Genomic DNA, 18,830 nt, shown 5'->3' with positions numbered 1-18,830 from the left:
CAATGTCCTACTTGGGACACGGCTATGATGGAAAGTCTGTTGCAGCTGCTGAGGAGTTCATGCTAGACGTGATCAAAGAATCTCGCTGCACCACACTGAAAAAAGACGTGGCAAGACTGAGTGACGCTGCTGTATACTTCTGTGCCATGAGTAACACAGTGGAAGGAAGCCAGGCGCCATCTGCACAAAAGCTGCCAGCCTGCTCAGTGTTGCTGTTGGAGCAGAATCTCAGCACAGTGCCCTGCCGTGGATACCATTGACAGGATCCTAGAGTTGGAAGGACCCTAAAAGGTTTTCCAGTCCACCCTCCTGTCAGTAAACAGCTGCTATAGCATCCCTGAAAGGCGGCCAGTCAACTTCTAATGGAGAAGAGTCCATTCCTTTCCAAGACACTCTGATCCACTGTCAAACAGAAGGATGTAAGAATAGGTTGCTGGATTGGATGAAAGGTCTGTCTGGTCCAGCATTCTGAGTTCCATCCAATGCTTACCCCAGCGTAGACCCACTGAAGTTAATGAACATGACTTTTTGGACTACTTAAAGAAATGCTACCATATGACGAACTTGCGAGCAGGATTTGAGCCATGAGCAACGTGAGTAATAAGATTATAATATTGAGGTTATGATTTAGTAGGTAGAAGATAGGGCAGCAGAAGTGAAGAAACAGCAATTCCATGGGAAATTGGGTGGGAAATTAACAAAAATAAGCAAAAAGATGTAATTGTGTTTTGATTGTACAGTGGACGCTCGGGTTGCAAACGTGATCCATGCGGGATGCATGTTCGCAACCCGCAGTGTTCGCAACCTGTGTCTGTGCATGTGCGGGTTGCGATTTGGTGCTTCTGCGCATGCGCAACTGCCGAAACCTGGAAGTAACCCGTTCTGGTACTTACAGGTTTCGGAGGTCCGTAACCCAAAAAAAGCAGCCTGAAGTGGCTGTAACCCGAGGTATGACTGAATATGTTATGTTGAAACTTAATAAAATATAGTTGGAAAAAAGAAGTTAATGAACATGATTAAGTCCATGAATTTCAGTGGGCCTACTCTGAATAAGACTTAGTTGGGTAGAACCCTTTGTTCCCACAGTCCAGATGGCTACTTCAAGGGTAAAAGGTAAAAGGCAAAGGACCCCTGGATGGTTGCCAAGTCAAAGGTGACTATGGGGTGTGGCAATCATCTCGCTTTCAGACCGAGGGAGTCAGTGTTTGTCCTCAGACAGCTTTCCGGGTCATGTGGCCAGCATGACTAAACTGCTTCTGGTGCAACTGGACACTGTGACGGAAACCAGAGCACACGGAAACGCCATTTACCTTCCCACTACAGTGGTACCTATTTATCTATTTGCACTAGTGTCCTTTTGAAGTGCTAGGTTGGCAGGAGCTGGAGGAATGGGAGCTCACTCAGTCGCAGGGATTCAAACTGCCGACCTTCTGATCAGCAAGCCCAAGAGGCTCAGTGGTTTAGACCACAGCGCCACTCGCGTCCACTCCAAGGGTAACCAATGAAGGGCACACCAGATGCTGTTGGACTGCAGCTCCCATCTGGCCTGGCATACTTTTCTTACAGTGGCCAACCAGATGCATATAGGAAGCCTGCAAGGAGGGCAGGAGTTCAGCAGTGCTCTCCACAATTCTGATTCCAAGCAACAGGTTTTCAGAGGCATGCTGCCTGTGACATTGTAGGGAGTACATAGCCATCATGGCCTTTGTGCATCCTTCACAACCTTTAGAGGTCACATGTAACTCCTTGGCTTTCCTATCAAGTCACTAATCCTTAAAACTGGAGATGATCATTTCCTTGGAGAGTGCTAAGGGTGCCACAGAGATCTTTTAAAGGCCCCAGGCTTTGTTTGACAGCCCACCTCTAAGAGACGACTGCCTCCCCATCCATTTTACAGGCAGCTAATTAACTGTTCAAAACAACTGATGCAACACTGCTGGTGATTTTACTGAGCACTGCCATGAGACAGGGAGACTGGAAGGCATTCTCCAGAGTCTCAAATCCCTACAGAAGGACACAGAAGATGTAAAGATGCCTCCAGAAGACTGGGGCTGTTCAGACTTTCAGGACCTGCAACGCAGGAGATCTGCATTTTTACTGAACTGCTGTAAGAGCAAAGTAGATTTTCTTGTGAAAGAAAGAAGGGAAGACGCCCGCTCTGATCAATCATTAGAAGTTTTATTTCAAGGAAACAGGTGCTGGTGGTGGGCTGAGATGATAAGATTCAGCATCAGAGAGAAGAACCAAGTAATGCAGTAACTCCCTGTCTTCGATGCATGCAGGGTAAGAGAATATTTCTTTTCTCCAGCTCCTTTTCTTTGTTGTTGAAATGCTTTTTAAACATCTACCTTTCCTTATTTAAAAGGTCCCATTTTGCTGCCAATTCACCAAATGCATTTGCCCTGTTCTTTGGTACAAACTGGCTGAACGGCTTGCAAAGGTCAATGATCCTACTCTTCCGCTTGCAATCTAGGAGGGATGACACAAAGGGGAAAAGGGATAGGAAGGGAGGAGGGACAACAAACAAACTCAGGTGCTAGTTCAGGGTGCGGTCCTCCAGATGTTCTCTTCATCCGTGACTATTGGCCATGCTGGCAAGGACTGATGGGAGCTGGAGCTTAATAAAAAGACCTGGTAGCACACATGTTTCTCACCACTGAGGGCTCATCCGGACTTCCTTTTGTGCCATGTTTCTAGGAATAGGTTTATACGTCAATGAGCCACAAAGCTGGGATAGCTCAGTTGGTAGATTTTTAATCTCAAGGTTGTGAGATTTCACCTTGGGTGAAAAATTCCTGCATTGCAGGGCGTTGGCAGGCATGTCCAACAGGCAGATCGTGATCTACCGGTAGATCACTGGACGTCTGTGGTAGATCACTGGTAAATCACTGGCTCCCCCCAAAAACACTCAACAACCTTGGCTCCCCTAAAAAATGCTCAACAACCTGAACCCCCCAAACAGGGCTTTCCCTCCTAAAAAAAGAAGCTCAATAACTTTGACCTGAGCCCCCCAAAATGGGGTTTATCACTGTCAGTTTTTAACTCTGAGAAGATCCCAGTCTCTTGGGAATTGGCCATCCCTAGATTAGATCACCCACATGGTCCCTTCCAACTCCATGATTCTATGATATCTGAGCACTTTTTTTTTTGTCCTGCTGCTTTCTGGATGAAAAAAACTGCTCTTTACTGCTGAATTGGAGCAAACAGCAATATGTGGAAAATCCAAATTGTCATTTGTTCTGATTCAGCATTCGGAACAGGTTTGTGCAGGGAATGCACTTGGACACAATGCTTTAACACATGCCTAGAAAGTGCAGGGCAAGTGGATGAGCCCAGAATTAGTTCTTAATTAAAATAGCCTTCTTCCCTTCTCTCCTTCTGCTGAAACTGCTTCCAGGTGACAACTGATGGAGAGAGCAGCATGCCAGAGCTGGCTTCTCAGCAGAATTTCCCTCACTCTAGCTCTGCTGCAGTCTGATTCAGGATAATTGCCTTTATTGCATTATTATTCATATATAACTTCTGCATTTGCAAAATCCATTTAAAATCTTCACTTTGGTGAAATGCTTGCAGAATTACCCCAGGCTCTTAGCTGCTGGAGGCACCTAATTTAGCCTTGCTCACCCACTCCAGCTGCTACAACCTGCCCTTCTGATGAGGTGGGCAGCTTCCCATTTTAGAGATGGAGGAACTGAGTCCAAAGGGTGCACAGTGAATTCATGGCACGGATTTCTGCAGGGCTAATTCTGGAATGATTCCCATGGAGTGTGCTGAAAGCTTGATAGCAAAATGGGTACTTTGCCTGAAGATTATCTGGAAAAGATCTGTGAATGAGATTCCGCAGAAACTTGCACAGTTCACACATTTATGCACATTGCTGGACACCCAGCACTTTACAGCCTCATCCTAAAAATGCTTACCTAGTTGCAAATCCTATTGGCTTACTCAGAAGTAAGTTCTAAGAGGTTGTAGCCTGACACTATGCAAGCTTACTCAGAAATAAGAGTTCAAAGGGATTTGCAGTCCAATTGATGCTCCAATCTGTTTTGCAGCCTCTCCTCTCCCTTCTGCTGCTCACTTGCTTCCAGCCCCCAACCCCTGGTGCTTTCCTTCCCTCAGCTGCTATTCATTCCAGGCTCTGCCTTACAGTGTGTCCCTCCTATGTCAGATAGCCAGTCAGGACAGGAGGAAGAAGATGAGCTAGGGCTCTTATCTGCAACTCCTCCAATAATATCTAGTGCTGACTCTGGGTGTATATGCTTCTGTTTGAAACCTTGGAGAATTACTTCCAGCTCCTGTAAAATGGGGAACCTTCCAGATGTTGACCACAAGTCCCATCATCCTTGTCCATCAGCCATGCAGGCTGGGTCTAATGAGAGTTGAGATTCCATCAACATCTGGAGGGCTACAGATTCCTCACAACAGATGTAGACCCTATGCAACTCAGTATCCTAAATAGTTTCGCTGCATTTCTGAAGAATTGATCAAGACTGTGTGTTTTCTCTCCCCCCCCCCCCAACCAAAAAACATCCCTTTAGCAACATGGTTGGATCTGAAATGCGAAACCACACCGTAATCTTGGAATTCATTCTCCTTGGCATCCCCCACACCGAAGGCATACACAACATCCTCTTTGCCGTCTTTCTATCTTTCTACCTCATCACTTTGCTCGGCAACCTCCTCATCCTCTCTGCCATCATCACTGATGCTCGCCTCCACACTCCCATGTACTGGTTCCTCTGCAATCTCTCTGTGGTAGACCTGGGCTTCTCCTCCATCAGCACTCCCAAGTTCCTGGCCAACATCTGGGCAGGGAGCAGAACCATCTCCTTAGGCGGATGCATGTGCCAGGTCTTCTTCTACCACTTCCTGGGAAGCACCGAGTGCCTCCTCTACACAGTCATGGCCTATGATCGCTATGCTGCCATCTGCCACCCACTGAGGTACACAGTCATCATGAACCGGAAAGTGTGTGCCCTTCTGGCAGCGGGCACATGGTTCACTAGTTCGTTCCATGCCACCATTTTGACCAGCTTGACCTTCACGTTGCCTTACTGCAGAACCAACGAGGTGGACTACTTCTTGTGCGACATCTTCCCAGTGGTCAAGCTAGCCTGCGCCGACACCTACATCATCGAGACGGTGAGCTTCACCAACATCGGCGTGGTGCCCATGGCCTGCTTCTGTCTTATCCTCACATCCTACGTCAGAATTGCCGTCTCGGTCCTGAAGATGCGCTCGGCGGAAAGCCGGCGCAAGGCAGCTTCCACCTGCGCGTCCCACTTGACTGTCGTTTGCTTCTTCTTTGGGCCCTGTGCTCTCCTCTACACCCAGCCGTCCCTGAGCGATGTGCTAGCTACACCCATCCAGATTTTCTGCAATGTGGTCACCCCAATGTTGAACCCCATCATCTACACTCTGCGGAACAAGGAGGTTCAGGCAGCTTTCAAGAGGATGAAGGGTGCTTAGATCCTTTCCGTTGAAGAGGAGGAAACAAATTGGAAACAGAACATCAGATTAAGCTTCTCACCTCTGGATGGCACAATATGAAAAGTCCGCTCCACTTCCTAGTGGGGAGGAGTTGTGGTGGACCACGTGGCCACCCCCGGGGTGGCGGACGAAGGGGTGGCGGCATTGCCCTGGGGATCCTGGCTGTGTCACCACTCAGCCAGCCAATCTGCTGGCTGGTGGGGGCGTGGCCGGGACCATTTAAACGGAGGCGCGAGCCGGAGGGCTTCCTCTTGGCTCGCTCCTTCAATCTCCTGCCCTTCCTCCCTTTTCACAGGTTTTAATTGGCCTTGCTATGGACCTTGGTCGGTTGCTGTTGAGGGGCCTGGTAGGAATTTTTCCACTTGACAAAATTTGCACGGGCCATTTGGTTTTCACCTACCTCATAGCAATCGTCACAACTTTGTAAGGTTTGAGGTTAGGCATTGTTTGATCTTTTGATGGGGGAGGTGAGGTGTGGCCATCAACTGCCCCTCCAAGCTTAAGGGTATTCTGTTAAAGGAATCTGGGGGTGTGGATCTTGTCTGAAGCCTGGGGTGGGGCTAGGGCCATGACCCAACCCCATCAGGAACACCTGGGGGAGCTTGAGTTGGTTTGCATCGACAGGGCTCCCCCTTCTGGTGGTTTACCCTTACCGGACTCCCTGCACAGCAGGCAAGAGTCAGATATAGTCGGGTCCATTCAATACCTAAGCCAATTACTGCTCACATTCTGTAATCAGTAAATTTGTGGCCTAAATTTGCCCAATAACATTAACCTAATATCTGTGTCCTGGTGTGTTTTATTTCTCAACGAGGGGTGGTTGTGGGGTCTAGACAAGCAACATGAGGGCACATTGCTTTTCCAGAGATTGGGATCCTCAGGCCTGGGAGCAAAATACAGCCCTTCAGACCACACGATGTGACCTTCAAGGCTCTTCTCAGGGCATGTCCCTTCCCAGGCCACATCCCCTTTCTCAGGAAGTGCTTTTGATTGTTTGGAATGTGTCTGAGATAAGGCCCAGTGAAGCAAGATTATTTAGCAAGGAGGAGAGGAATAAAAACAATTATTATTATTCATCATCTATTATAGCAGGTGAATCTCAAGGGGTGTCCAGAGCCCTGTCTGGTCCTGTTGTGTTGGGTGACTTTCATTTCGTAAGGCTCAATCATGTCAACAAACTGCTTGGATCGGTCAGGGCGATCACTTGTGCTCTAGACCCTTGCTCTTCTTGACTGATTAAAAGTACAATGGTACCTCAGGTTACAGATTCTTCAGGTTCAGGTTACAGACTCCGCTAACCCAGAAATAGTACCTCGGATTAAGAACATTGCTTCAGGATGAGAACTGAAATCGCGCGGCAGCAATGGGAGGCCCCATTTGCTAAAGTGGTACCTCAGGTTAAGAACGGACCTCCAGAATCAACTAAGTTCTTAACCTAAGGTACCACTGTAGCAGGAAATGGGGCAGCTGTCTGGGCTAGGGAAGTGATCAATGCCTTCTTGCCAGAGGGCAGTGGTGGAGTGTGTCTTCCTGGCATTCAGGGCTGGCAGGTGGGTGCCGATGCACGAGCCCAACCCTTGCCACCAATGTGATGCCAGTCCCAACCTGCTTTGCGAGGCTGGGATGATCTGGCTAGGGGAGGGTGGCATGAGAAAGAAGCAACAGCCATGCACCCTTTGATCCCTTCCTTGCCCTTGCTTTGTGGGGCTGGAAGGGAAGAGGGGGTAGTCCCTGCCTGCTTAAAGGAGGTAGCAGTAAACCCTGGATTCAGAAAATCTAAGTAACTACCAGCCAGTTGCTAATCTCCCCTTCTTGACAAGGCTCTTGAGTGGGTGGCTGCGGACCAGATCCAGGCACTCTTGGAGGAAATGGATATTCTAGATCCATTTCAATCAGGGTTTAGTCCTGGTTTTGGCACACAACTGCTTTGGTCACCCTGTATGATGACCTCTGTCAGTAGAGAGACATCATGCTCGACTTCTCGGTTACAACTGCAGGTGTAGCAGTGGATGTGGTGGTCCATTGACTTGCCTTGGTAATGGACTGGATGAGAGTCAATAAATTGAAGCTCAATCCAGATAAGAACGAGGCACTGTTACTGGGCGGTTCCCCAGAGTGGATGAATGGGAGGTTGCCTGCTCTTGGTGGGGTTACGCTCCCTCTGAAGAAGTGGGTATGTAGCAATACAAAACACAAGCTTAACACCTAAACACAATAAACAAAACAAAACAAAAACAATTTAAAAACACACATCATACCTTTACCATAATCTATCTTTAATTCCCTTGTTTCATTGACCTCCTCTCAGCTCCCTTTTTGTATTCCACTTCTATAAGTTATCTCAGCAATTCCTTTTGTTTCTTTTTTCTTTTTCTTCTTTTTTGTAAGTTTTAAAAGTAATAAATATCATTAAAAAAGAAGAAGAAGAAGTGGGTATGTAGCTTGGGGTTACTTCTGGGTCATTTGCTGTCACTTGAGGCTCAGGTGGCCCCAGTGGTGGGGAATACCTTCCACCAGCTTCGGCTGGTGGCCCAGCTACGCCCCTATCTGGGTAGGGATAGCCTAATTTTTGTTGTCTATGCTCTGGTAATCTCTAGGTTAGATTATGGCAACATTATTTCTGAAGATGGTTCAGAAACTCCAGCTGGTGCAGAATTTGGCAGTCAAGTTGTTCACCAGGACAAGACAGCTTGAGCATATTAAGCTGATTCTGGCCTGATTGTACCAGCTGCCAGTTAGTTTCTGGGCCCAATTCAAAGTGCTGGTTTTGACCTCTAAAGCCTTAAATGGCACAGGACCACAATACCTCAAGGACTGCCTCTCCCCATATGTACTGCCTCGGACCCTGCACTCATCATCTGTAATCACCGCCCTGAGACCTTCGGGTAAAGGGCGGTATAGAAATTCAATAAACAATAATCTTCTGAGGTCCTTCTTTGAGTGCCTCCTCCATGAGACGTCCAGAGGATGGGCCTTTTCGGTGGTGGCTCCCCATTTGTGGAATGCTCTCCCTAAGGAGGTTTGCCTAGCACCTTCATTACATATCTTTAGGCACCAGGTGAAAACATTTCCCTTCAGCCAGTTGTCTGGCTGATTAACATTCTATGGCTTTTTAAATGTGTCTGTAGGAGAGAGGGAGGGATAGGCTTCAGACAAAGTCCCTTCCCAGTCCTACCTGGAGATGCTAGAGATTGAACCTGGGACTTTTGGAAAACAAAGCAGATACTGTACCATGGAGCTGTAACTCTTCACATCACTCATTGAATTGTAGTTGACTATGTGAAGCAGTGTGAAAAAATGGTGATGTGAGGTTAGGTTTTTTTTTTTTTTAAAAAAAAACATTTTTAAATGAAAGTCTTTCTCAGGAAGGAAAGAGATGTCACCACAGAGTCAGGGCAGGGAAGGATTCAGTGGTTGGAGTGCATGTTGGTACCAGTGACATGGGGAAATGTGGTCCTGAGGCCTGGAAGCAGCAGCTGGTGCAGAACTCTGTGGCCAGGCTCTCGAGTGACGCAACTGGATATGCATCTATTATACCTGTACTGAGAGAAGTGCATTGGCTGACAATCAGCTACCAGATCACCTTGGAGGTCTTCTTCTTCTTCTTCTTTGTTCATGTAGAAGCTGCTGGATAAACAAAAACTGGCTCTTGTATCAAAATAAAAATTTTCCAGTACAGAAATATGCTTCAGTCTTCCATTTCAACATACATTAAACCAGTGGAGTAGCATGGGGGGAGGGTGAGTCACAAGGGCAGTTGCCCTGGGCGCAAAATTGTTCGGGGATACAAAATTTCAACATCCGGTGCTGCCTCAATACAGTTGCTTGCTTCTGTAGCTGGTTTCCATTGAAAACAGCTTCTCCATGTGAACCAGGAAGTGACCTCTGCAGACAATGAATGACTCTTTTTGTATCTCTGCAACTGTGATCTCCCAGGTGAATGTGCATGCCTACTCCACCTGTTTACCTCCCTATCACTACCCCCTCTGCATGGCCCTGGGCACTGGCAACCCACGCTATGCCACTGCATTAAACAGTTATTCTTAACAGAGACCAGGTAACCTGTAAGATCGCCTGCTCCTGTGTAAGGTCTCTTAGATCATGCAGTTGCTTTCAGGTAGGAACTTTGTTATGTAGAAACTTAGTTCGAGCTACAAATAATAAAAATCTATGTGCAAAGAGACAAGAGCAGTGGAGATTGGTTCATTAGGGTGATTTGGATATTCCCTGTGCCAGCTTCAGTCTGTTCAGTGATTCCGCACCTGCCTGCCTTCTTACTTCCAACCAATCAGGGAGTGACTTTGCCTATCGTTGGCTCTAGCTCCTCTTCCTATTGGTCCTCCAGGCTTCATCCCTACCAACCACGAAAGGGCAACAGGCCTGTTTGCTGTTATTAATTTTGGCAGCTATACTGTTCCCCGTGGAAACTAAAGGAAGCCATGAACATGTATGTGGGAAAGGAAGCACAGCTTGTATTTTGAAACAGTAAATTCAGCATGGATGTAGGAAGCTGCCTTATATTGGTTCATCCAGCACAGTATTGCCAACAAAACCAGGGACCTTTTGCACACAAAAGATGTACTCTACCACTGAGTTATGGCCTTTCACTCTGCCATGATGATATTTTGAAAATCTGATGTAACTCCAAATGGAGTTATTATAAGCCCATGGTACATAGTTATGATCAAAACACACAGCACAATCAAGAGTTCAGAAATGCCTTCAAATCCCCAAAGCCTGGAAATCAGAAACCTAGGGAGGAAAGAAATGCACAAGGGAGGGAGAGGATATAAAGAAGATCAGACACAAACACAGTATTATAAAAAAGGGAAGAACTTATAGGAAAAATCCAGAGCTGTGGGAGAATGTTAGGGATGGATTTATGATGAGAAACTGAGGACCTCTAGAGGAGAGCACTCCTTCTGCTGTGCTGGCCATTGAACACCAGCTGTTATTTCAGGGTTCAGACTTGGCTGAAGGACAGAAAAGGGATTGGCTGTCTCTCCAGATAGATGAGTGAAGGCACGAAAAAGGCACAGAACCTTTTCTACTGGGCATCTCAATATGAATAAGCAGGTGGGATTCTGTGACTTCAGGACCCAAGTCCACAACCTGTATTGCTTGGACCTCTCCTTTCTAAAAGTCTCCATTATGATAAGGACTGTTATCAGATTACAACCTTTTCCTCAGTTGCATGGAATATGCGGGAGAAAAGTGACCAGCTACTAAATGTAGACAACCAGCATTCAAGTCTGGTTATATCATGTCCTCCAACCTAGAACTCTTTCCCCACAATTTATTTTGTCCATTTGTATGTCTGGAGGAAGGATAGGATTGGAGACGGCATGGTGCTCATTATTTAAAAGCATTCTCTTTTTGCATTTTCCTGGCTTACATGCGGAATGTATCTGAAAGTAGCTTCTGGAAGAAAGTACTGATGAACCGTGATTGAAATGAACCCTGGGGATGAAGTTGCGTGATTGTTGCACCAAGACTCTGAGATGATGCCTGAATCTTTAGAATTTAGGGTGGAAAATATGGATATTCCACATCTCACCACTTCCCTCCTCCCAGACAAGAGCTTGGTGTGATATCCAAAATGTTACACAGAGCTTACCAAAGCTTCATATCTTTTGTCACTCTCTTTTGTACATTGTAGTGACAAACCTTAAAGGCATTCAAAGAATGGAGTGTGAAAATCAAACAGCACTGATGTATTTTGTCCTCTTGGGGATTCCATACCCACCTGAGCTACATGCTGCTTTATTTTGCTTCTTTGTGTCCATCTACTTGCTGACCCTCCTTAGTAATCTCCTGGTCCTCTTGGCTGTGATATGTGAACCACAGCTGCACAAGCCCATGTACTGGTTCCTCTGCCACTTGTCCGTCTTGGACATTGCCACCTCGACCGTAGTGGTGCCCAAATTGATTGCTGGGTTTGTGGAGGATGGTGGGATCATCTCCTTTGCTGGTTGTGTGAGCCAACTCTTCTTCTACCACTTTGTGGGGTGCACAGAATGCTTCCTCTACACCGTGATGGCTTATGACCGCTTCCTGGCCATCTGCCGGCCTCTCCATTATGGCACCCTCATGAACCGCAATGCCTGCCTCTGGCTTGCTATTGGCACATGGGCAGGTGGTTGTTTGCACTCAGCCATGGAGACAGCTCTCACCTTCTGCTTGCCCTATGGACCAGGGAATGAGGTGAGGTATATCTTCTGTGACATTCCAGCTGTGCTGAAACTTGCCTGTGCTGATACAACCCTCAATGAGATGGTGACCTTGATTGATGTTGGTCTCGTAGCCATGACTTGTGTTTTCCTTCTCCTCATTTCTTATATGTACATTGTTTTGGCAGTCCTAAGGATTCGTAGTGCCGAGGGACGACGGCGTGCCTTCTCTACATGTACATCCCATATCATTATTGTCATGATCTGCTATATTCCTCTAACCTTTACTTATCTAAGACCAGGAGCACAAGATCCACTGGGAGGGGTGGTGGCTGTGTTTTACACCACAGTGACTCCCTTCCTGAACCCTGTCATATACACTCTGAGAAACAAGGAGATGAAAGCTGCTGTCTTGAGACTAGGAGGCAGGAAAGCATAGTTCCTCTCCCATGTGCATGCTCAGACAGATCTTTCTAAGGTCTGTTTCTGGTTGCATCTTACACTTTCAAGATATAGTCATGGCCACTAACCTGGATGGCCTTCAAAGGGTTTTAGAAAAATTCTTGTGAGATAAAGTTACCAGTGGCTACTAGTATGTCTCTGATATCATAAGTAGGGTGCTGTTTAGCTCCTGCCCTGCTAGCAGGCTTCCCATAGGCATCTGCTTGGTCAATGTGAGAACACAATGCTAGATAAGATGGACCTTTGGACAATGACCACAATGTTGATGAAGATTATTCTTATGATAACAATGATAATAATGTTATGACGTATTCTGAAAGTGGCTTGGAGAAATGATTGAGTAGAAGACTGTAGTCCAGGGGTCAGCAAAATTTTTCAGCAGGGGGCCGGTCCACTCTCCAGACTTAGACCTTGGGGGGTGGGGGTGGGTGGCGGACTATATTTTGAAAAAAATAATGAATGAATTCCTATGCCCCACAAATAACCCAGAGATGCGTTTTAAATAAAAGCACACATTCTACTCATGTAAAAAACACCAGGCAGGCCCCACAAATAACCCAGAGATGCATTTTAAATAAAAGGACACATTCTACTGATGTAAAAACACGCTGATGCCCGGACTGTCTGCGGGTCGGATTTAGAAGGCAATTGGGCTGGATCCAGCCCCCGGTCCTTAGTTTGCCTACCCAAGCTGTAGTCATATCCAAACCATCTCAAGCACATCTCAAGCACATGGTTTTCCCCAACAGGACAAATGTGTGTAAATGATGTACATGTGTAAGTGCCCAACATGCTCTGTTGACCTGTGGCTAAGCAGTGAACTGGCTGCACAGTCAAGTATTTTGAGGGGATGTGGAAGCTATAGGAAGCCTCCATTCCTGATGTTTGACCTGTGAGCGTCCACTCGCACATTCAAGTGGGCTTCTCTTGCAGTTGCAATCGGGGATTGAGGAAGGTGCACTGGAGAATTCAGCCTTGCTATTATGGGTTTGCCTGAGAACGTCTCTTGCAGTGATTCAGTTGGACAACCATCTTGCCTCAAGCAAAAGAAGGATGGCAAGTACAGCTTATTACACATGTACACAACATGCACCATTGCCATGACAAATGGCTGTAACCAGGGCACAGAGTCATAGAGTTTGGTGGAGGCCTTGTAGACCATTTACCCCAGCATCCGGCTTAATAAATAAATCCAGCATCACAAAGATGGCTGGCCAGCTTCTCTTTGAAGACCTCTAGCAGCGCAGAGCTTACGACGCCTGTAGTTAACTGGCTCTATTGCCATAAACAAATTTCTCCTGAGGTTCATGTGAAATTGATTGTCCTGTAACTTGAGCCCATTAAAGTTTGTTCTTCCCTCTGGCACTGTGTTCGTCCTCTTTCTTCCATTTGACAAGTGGAATTCCTACAAGTCCGACAAGTGAAATTCCGAAGATGAAGATTGCATGCCAGTTTATTTGTATCAGAAACATTAGAGTCATGTGAGAGGTATCTTCAGCATCACCTCGTTCACTGGGGTGAAACATCTGATTCAGTTCACATTTAAAGGTGGACCTACCTAGTTCTCACTTCCTGAAATGATACATGAACTGAAACACATCCTTCAAAATTTGCACTGAATTTTGCACTGCAAATACTGTAATGTGTACCAAAACATATACAGCAAGGTAAAGTGACCATAAAATGAATGTTAACAAAAATGTATACAAAAATGTGTGTGTTGAGCACAATCATGTATAAAAGTTTGTATATTACGAGGAATTTGCCCCTAATATGGTGAGTTTTCATGAGATTTTTTTTAAAAAAAGAAATTGCAAGCTGATGTGGAAATGTGGAGAAATGACCTTAAATCTGCAAAGATGAGAAATGGAGATTAACAAAAAAATTACAAGTTCACCCATCCCTATGCTTTACTGTTCTATTAATATAATTATTCAGAGTCAAAGTAGATGTTTCAAGAGATCAGTGATCAGGATCTGTTTCTAAAAGTTTTTTAAAAGTTTGAGAAAGTTGCCTTTTAATTTATTACTTATATAAATTGCAGTTGAGAGGGGCCCTAATGCAGACTGGGATCATGCCTGTTTTCCTGATTCTCACTAGCCAAACTGAATCTGTTATTTGCACCACCTACAGGTATACTTACAATACCTGTATGTTTTGCTTCGCAGAGTTAAAATAAATTTAGGGAGAGATTTTAAAAGGTTTAAGTTTCACTCCAAAGTAATGTGATCCCAATCCAGTATCGTGTGTCTGCTATTATTATTATTAGGTAGACATACCCTCTCCCAACATCACATCTTGTTGGGCCTCAATGCTGATACTCTTAGTATTCCTGAAAGTGAAAATCTGGACAAAATTGTTGAGTTGTTTTTTGTTTAGGTCAACGTTGTTGAGCTTTTCGGGGGAACGTTTTGCCGATTTTGCAAAAATCCACCCGTAACGACTCCTGCCCTGCAGTGATAGCTGCCAGATGGGATTTTCTTTTTTTTAGGAGACACACAGATTAAGGCATGTAAAGAGTGTCTCCCTGATATTACAGCTAAGTAGAACAGCTGCTGGCTGATAAGTCCTCCCACAACTCACTTCTTCATTCAGCCTGCCTTCCTCTCAGGAGTAGCCCCTCCCCCTCAGACCCTGTGCTCTAGAATAGTGTTCCCCAACCTTGGGCCTCCAGCTGTTTTTGGACTACAATTCCCATCATCCTTGACCACTGGTCTTGCTAGCGAGGGAAGAACAAACTTTAATGGGCTCAAGTTACAGGACAATCAATTTCACATGAACAAGGTTGGGGAACACTGCTCTAGAAGAGCACATAGCCGCATCCACAAACAAACAAACAAACAAACAAACAAACAAACAAACAAACTCACAATCAAATCTCCAAACAGCTCAGACAACCAACCAGCCTTAAACCAAAAGACACAAGCTCACATTCTTCAGCCTCCTCCACCAATCCCTCACCTCTGTTCATGAGTCCTGGTCACGAGCTCCTGGTCACGAGCCCCCAGAAGTGGTATTTCTTCTGTGATGTTTTCCCATCTTGTAATCATCATCACCACCATCATCATCATCATCATAATTTTTTATTTATACCCTGCCTATCCAGCTGGGTTTCCCCATCCACTCTGGGCAGCTTCCAACAAAAGATTAAAAATACAGTGATACCTCTGGTTACATACTTAATTCGTTCTGGAGGTCAGTTCTTAACCTGAAACTATTCTTAACCTGAGGTATCACTTTAGCTAATGGGGCCTCCTGCTGCTGCCGTGCCGCCGGAGCACGATTTCTGTTCACATCCTGAAGCAAAGTTCTTAACCCGAGGTACTATTTCTGGGTTAGTGGAATCTGTAACCTGAAGCATACGTAACCTGAAGCATATGTAACCCGAGGTACGACTGTACATTTAAACACCAGTCATTAAAAACTTCCTTAAACAGGGCTGCCTTCAGATGTCTTATAAACGTCAGATAGTTGTTTATTTCTTTGACATCTGATGGGAGGGCATTCCACAGGGCGGGTGCCACCACGAGAAGGCCCTCTGCCTGGTTCCCTGTAACCTCCCTTCTCGCAGTGAGGGAACTGCCAGAAGACCCTCAGAGCTGGACATCAGTGTCTGGGCAGAACGATGGGGTGGAGATGCTCCTTCAGGTATACTGGGCCAAGGCCAGTTAGGGCTTTAAAGGTCAGCACCAACACTTTGAATTGTGCTCGCAAACGTACTGGGAAACATATGCATCTTGCATAAGGTAATGTCTGAAATGATGAAACCATTTCACTTAGTTTGCTATCTCCTTGGAGGTTTCAGGCTTGGGAAACTGGTGAGCCATCAGGGATCAAGTCCCTTATGGTTGTCAAACTATTAAACAACAAACAAACCTGGTTGAGACACCAGGATGAGCAAAAGAGGATGGCATAAAAGCAGTGAAGTCACTGGAGTTAAGGAACAGTGTGGCACTATGTATGGTGTTCATGAGTAATGTCTCTAAAATTCATTCTCCCATTAGTTGTGCATGAGTTAGAATTAGAACATTAATTTCTTCTGCACTAATTATGTGCTCTGGAAAACTGAATGCATCCTGTAGGTAAGTCAAAAGGCAGATGTGTGTGTGAATAGATCTGTGAGAGATGGCATTCTTCGACAACCAAATTGTTATGGCTGATGTGAGAATAGCTGGTGGCATCACAATGATGGTGGAGGACTTATGGGTAATTGGCTTCATTTTGCATCTAAATTTCTCTGGCACCTGAATTGGTTTTCCACGTCACCAGTGTTGCACGGTAAACATTGGTTTATTTCTTCACATAAATGCATAAAACAACTATGGGATTTGCTGCTCAAGAAGTGCCAATGGTTGCAGGATTAGGTGGTTTTGAAATGGTAGTGTAAAAATGAAGGGAGTGGCAGGGCACCAGTGGGTATTAGCTACAATAGTTTAATGAAACCTTAGGGTTCAGAGACAGGTGCCTGCTGACTGCCTGAATTTTGTAGGAGGGCATAGCAGGAAATTTAGGTTTCTGCAATTAAAGTGGATTAAAGTTGTCCTGGCATGACAGCAGACCCTCCAAGTGTCCCTATTTTCCAGGGACATTCCTGATTTACAGTAGCCATACGAGTTTCGGATTTGATCCTGGAATGTCCAGCTTTTCCTTAGGAAGTCTCTATTTTCATTGGAGAAATGTTGGAGGGTATGGAGTTATTGGACCCTTGAGCCATCTGAAGTTTTTTTAAAAAATGTTTAATGTTTTATTATGTTTTTATATATGTTGGAAGCTGCCCAGAGTGGCTGGTGCAACCCAGTAAGGTGTGTAGGGTATAAACGGTAAAATTATCATTATGGAATGGGACATCCCTATTTTCATTGGATAAAGGTTGCAGGGTATGTGACACTGCTAGTCAGTGTAGACCATATTGCGCCAGATAGCCTGATGTGGTTTAAGGCTGCTTCCTATGTTCCTATCACTATTCAGAGCACGAGAGGAGAAACAACATGAACGTTCTTATTTTTCTGCTGCTGTAGGGATGGGTCTGACCAGAAGAACCACACAGTAGTGACCCATTTCATTCTCCTCGGGATCCCCAACACCGAAGGCCTCCAGACCATCCTCTTTGCTGTCTTCTCGGCTTTCTATCTCTGCACTTTGCTGGGAAATCTGACCATTATGTCAGCCGTCCTCCTCAACTTTCATCTCCACACCCCTATGTACTTTTTCCTCTGCAACCTGGCCATCCTAGACATTGGTTTCTCTTCCGTCACCACTCCCAAAATGTTATCTATCCTTTGGGGACAAAGCAGGACCATCTCCATAGGGGGGTGCATGTCCCAGGTCTTCTTCTACCATTTTATGGGATGTTCTGAGTGCCTGCTGTATACTGTCATGGCTTATGATCGCTACATTGCCATCTGTTACCCATTGCGGTACATGGTCATTATGAACTGGAAGGTGTGCATCATCTTGGCGGCAGGTACATGGCTCGCCAGTTCTGTTCAGGGCATTGTTCTCACCAGCCTCACGTTCACATTGCCTTATTGTGGCCCTAATGTAATAGATTATTTCTTCTGTGATGTTTTCCCAGTCGTCAAGTTGGCCTGTGCAGATACTACCACCATCGAAGCTGTGGGCTTCAACAATATTGGCATTGTGGGTGTGACCTGCTTCTTCCTCATCCTCTTGTCTTATGTCCGCATCATTTACTCCATCGCACGGATGAATTCTGGGGAGGGGAGGCGCAAAGCGGCCTCCACATGTGCCTCCCATCTTCTGGTGGTTACCTTTTTCTTTGGACCCTGTGCTTTGATTTACACCCAGCCGTCTCTGAGTGGGGTCCTGGTCACCCCGGTGCAGATCTTTGGCAATGTTGTTACACCCATGCTCAACCCAGTCATCTACACTCTGCGCAATAAGGATGTGAAAGCAGCCCTGAAGAAACTAATGGGGAGGCAGACAGTCCCACAGTTGATGGCACATTAAGGAACATCATGTTCCTAAAGGGTGCATGCTTGGAATAAACATTTTGGCCTTTTACTGAGCATATTTGAGCATATTACAGTGGTACCTTGGTTCTCAAACTTAATCTGTTCCGGATGTCTGTTCCAAAACCAACGTGTTCCAAAACCAAGGCGCTCTTTCCCATAGAAAGTAATTTAAAAACAACCCCTAAAACAGCAATTTAACATGAATTTTACTCTCTAACGACACCACTGATCCATAAAATGAAAGCAATAATTAATGTACTGTACTATAAAATAAATAAGACAGTATTGTAGATGATAAAAATTAAAAAAAAAATACCTGTAAAGATGATAGTCATTGTTTAGATGGGGGGCTTTTATCCATTTCCACAGTCACACATTTAATCAATCAACCAGTAGCTGGACTGGGTTCCACATAGTCACAAAAACAAATTAACTGAAAAAGCCTCAGAAATAAAAACGCAAAATAAATAGCAAAAACAAAAGCGCCAAACTCAATCTATTCCAGAAGTCCGTTTGACTTCTGAAATGTTCAAAAACCAAGGCGCAGCTTCTGATTGGTGCAGGTGCTCTGGAAACAATAGCCGACAGCTGAACTCGACGTTCAGCTTCCAATAAATGTTTGAAAACTGGAACACTTACTTCTGGGTTTTTGGCATTTGAGAACCAAGGCATTTGAGAGCCAAGGTACCACTGTACACCTATCCTGGTTGGGCTGCACTGGCTACCAATTAGT

The 18,830-nt window shown here is 45.5% G+C and overlaps 2 protein-coding genes across 2 annotated transcripts; both read left to right on the top strand.

Moving 5' to 3' along the window:
- Positions 1–4,557: 4,557 nt before the first annotated feature.
- On the top strand, positions 4,558–5,469 carry LOC310828971 (olfactory receptor 10D3-like; the record flags this gene model as incomplete). Its single annotated transcript, XM_083707093.1, has 1 exon — positions 4,558–5,469. One exon carries the CDS (start codon positions 4,558–4,560, stop codon positions 5,467–5,469), a length of 912 nt encoding a protein of 303 aa, XP_083563219.1.
- Positions 5,470–11,175: 5,706 nt separating this feature from the next.
- LOC310830894 (uncharacterized protein) lies at positions 11,176–18,092 on the top strand (the record flags this gene model as incomplete). Its single annotated transcript, XM_083710729.1, has 3 exons — positions 11,176–12,085; positions 12,171–12,225; positions 17,141–18,092. 3 exons carry the CDS (start codon positions 11,176–11,178, stop codon positions 18,090–18,092), a joined length of 1,917 nt encoding a protein of 638 aa, XP_083566855.1.
- Positions 18,093–18,830: the final 738 nt, after the last annotated feature.

Source organism: Podarcis gaigeae, assembly GCF_964106915.1.
Source record: "Podarcis gaigeae genome assembly, chromosome: 13".
NCBI lineage: Eukaryota > Metazoa > Chordata > Lepidosauria > Squamata > Lacertidae > Podarcis > Podarcis gaigeae.
The sequence above is the reverse complement of the archived record's forward strand: the minus strand, read 5'-3'. Positions and strand labels throughout refer to the sequence as shown.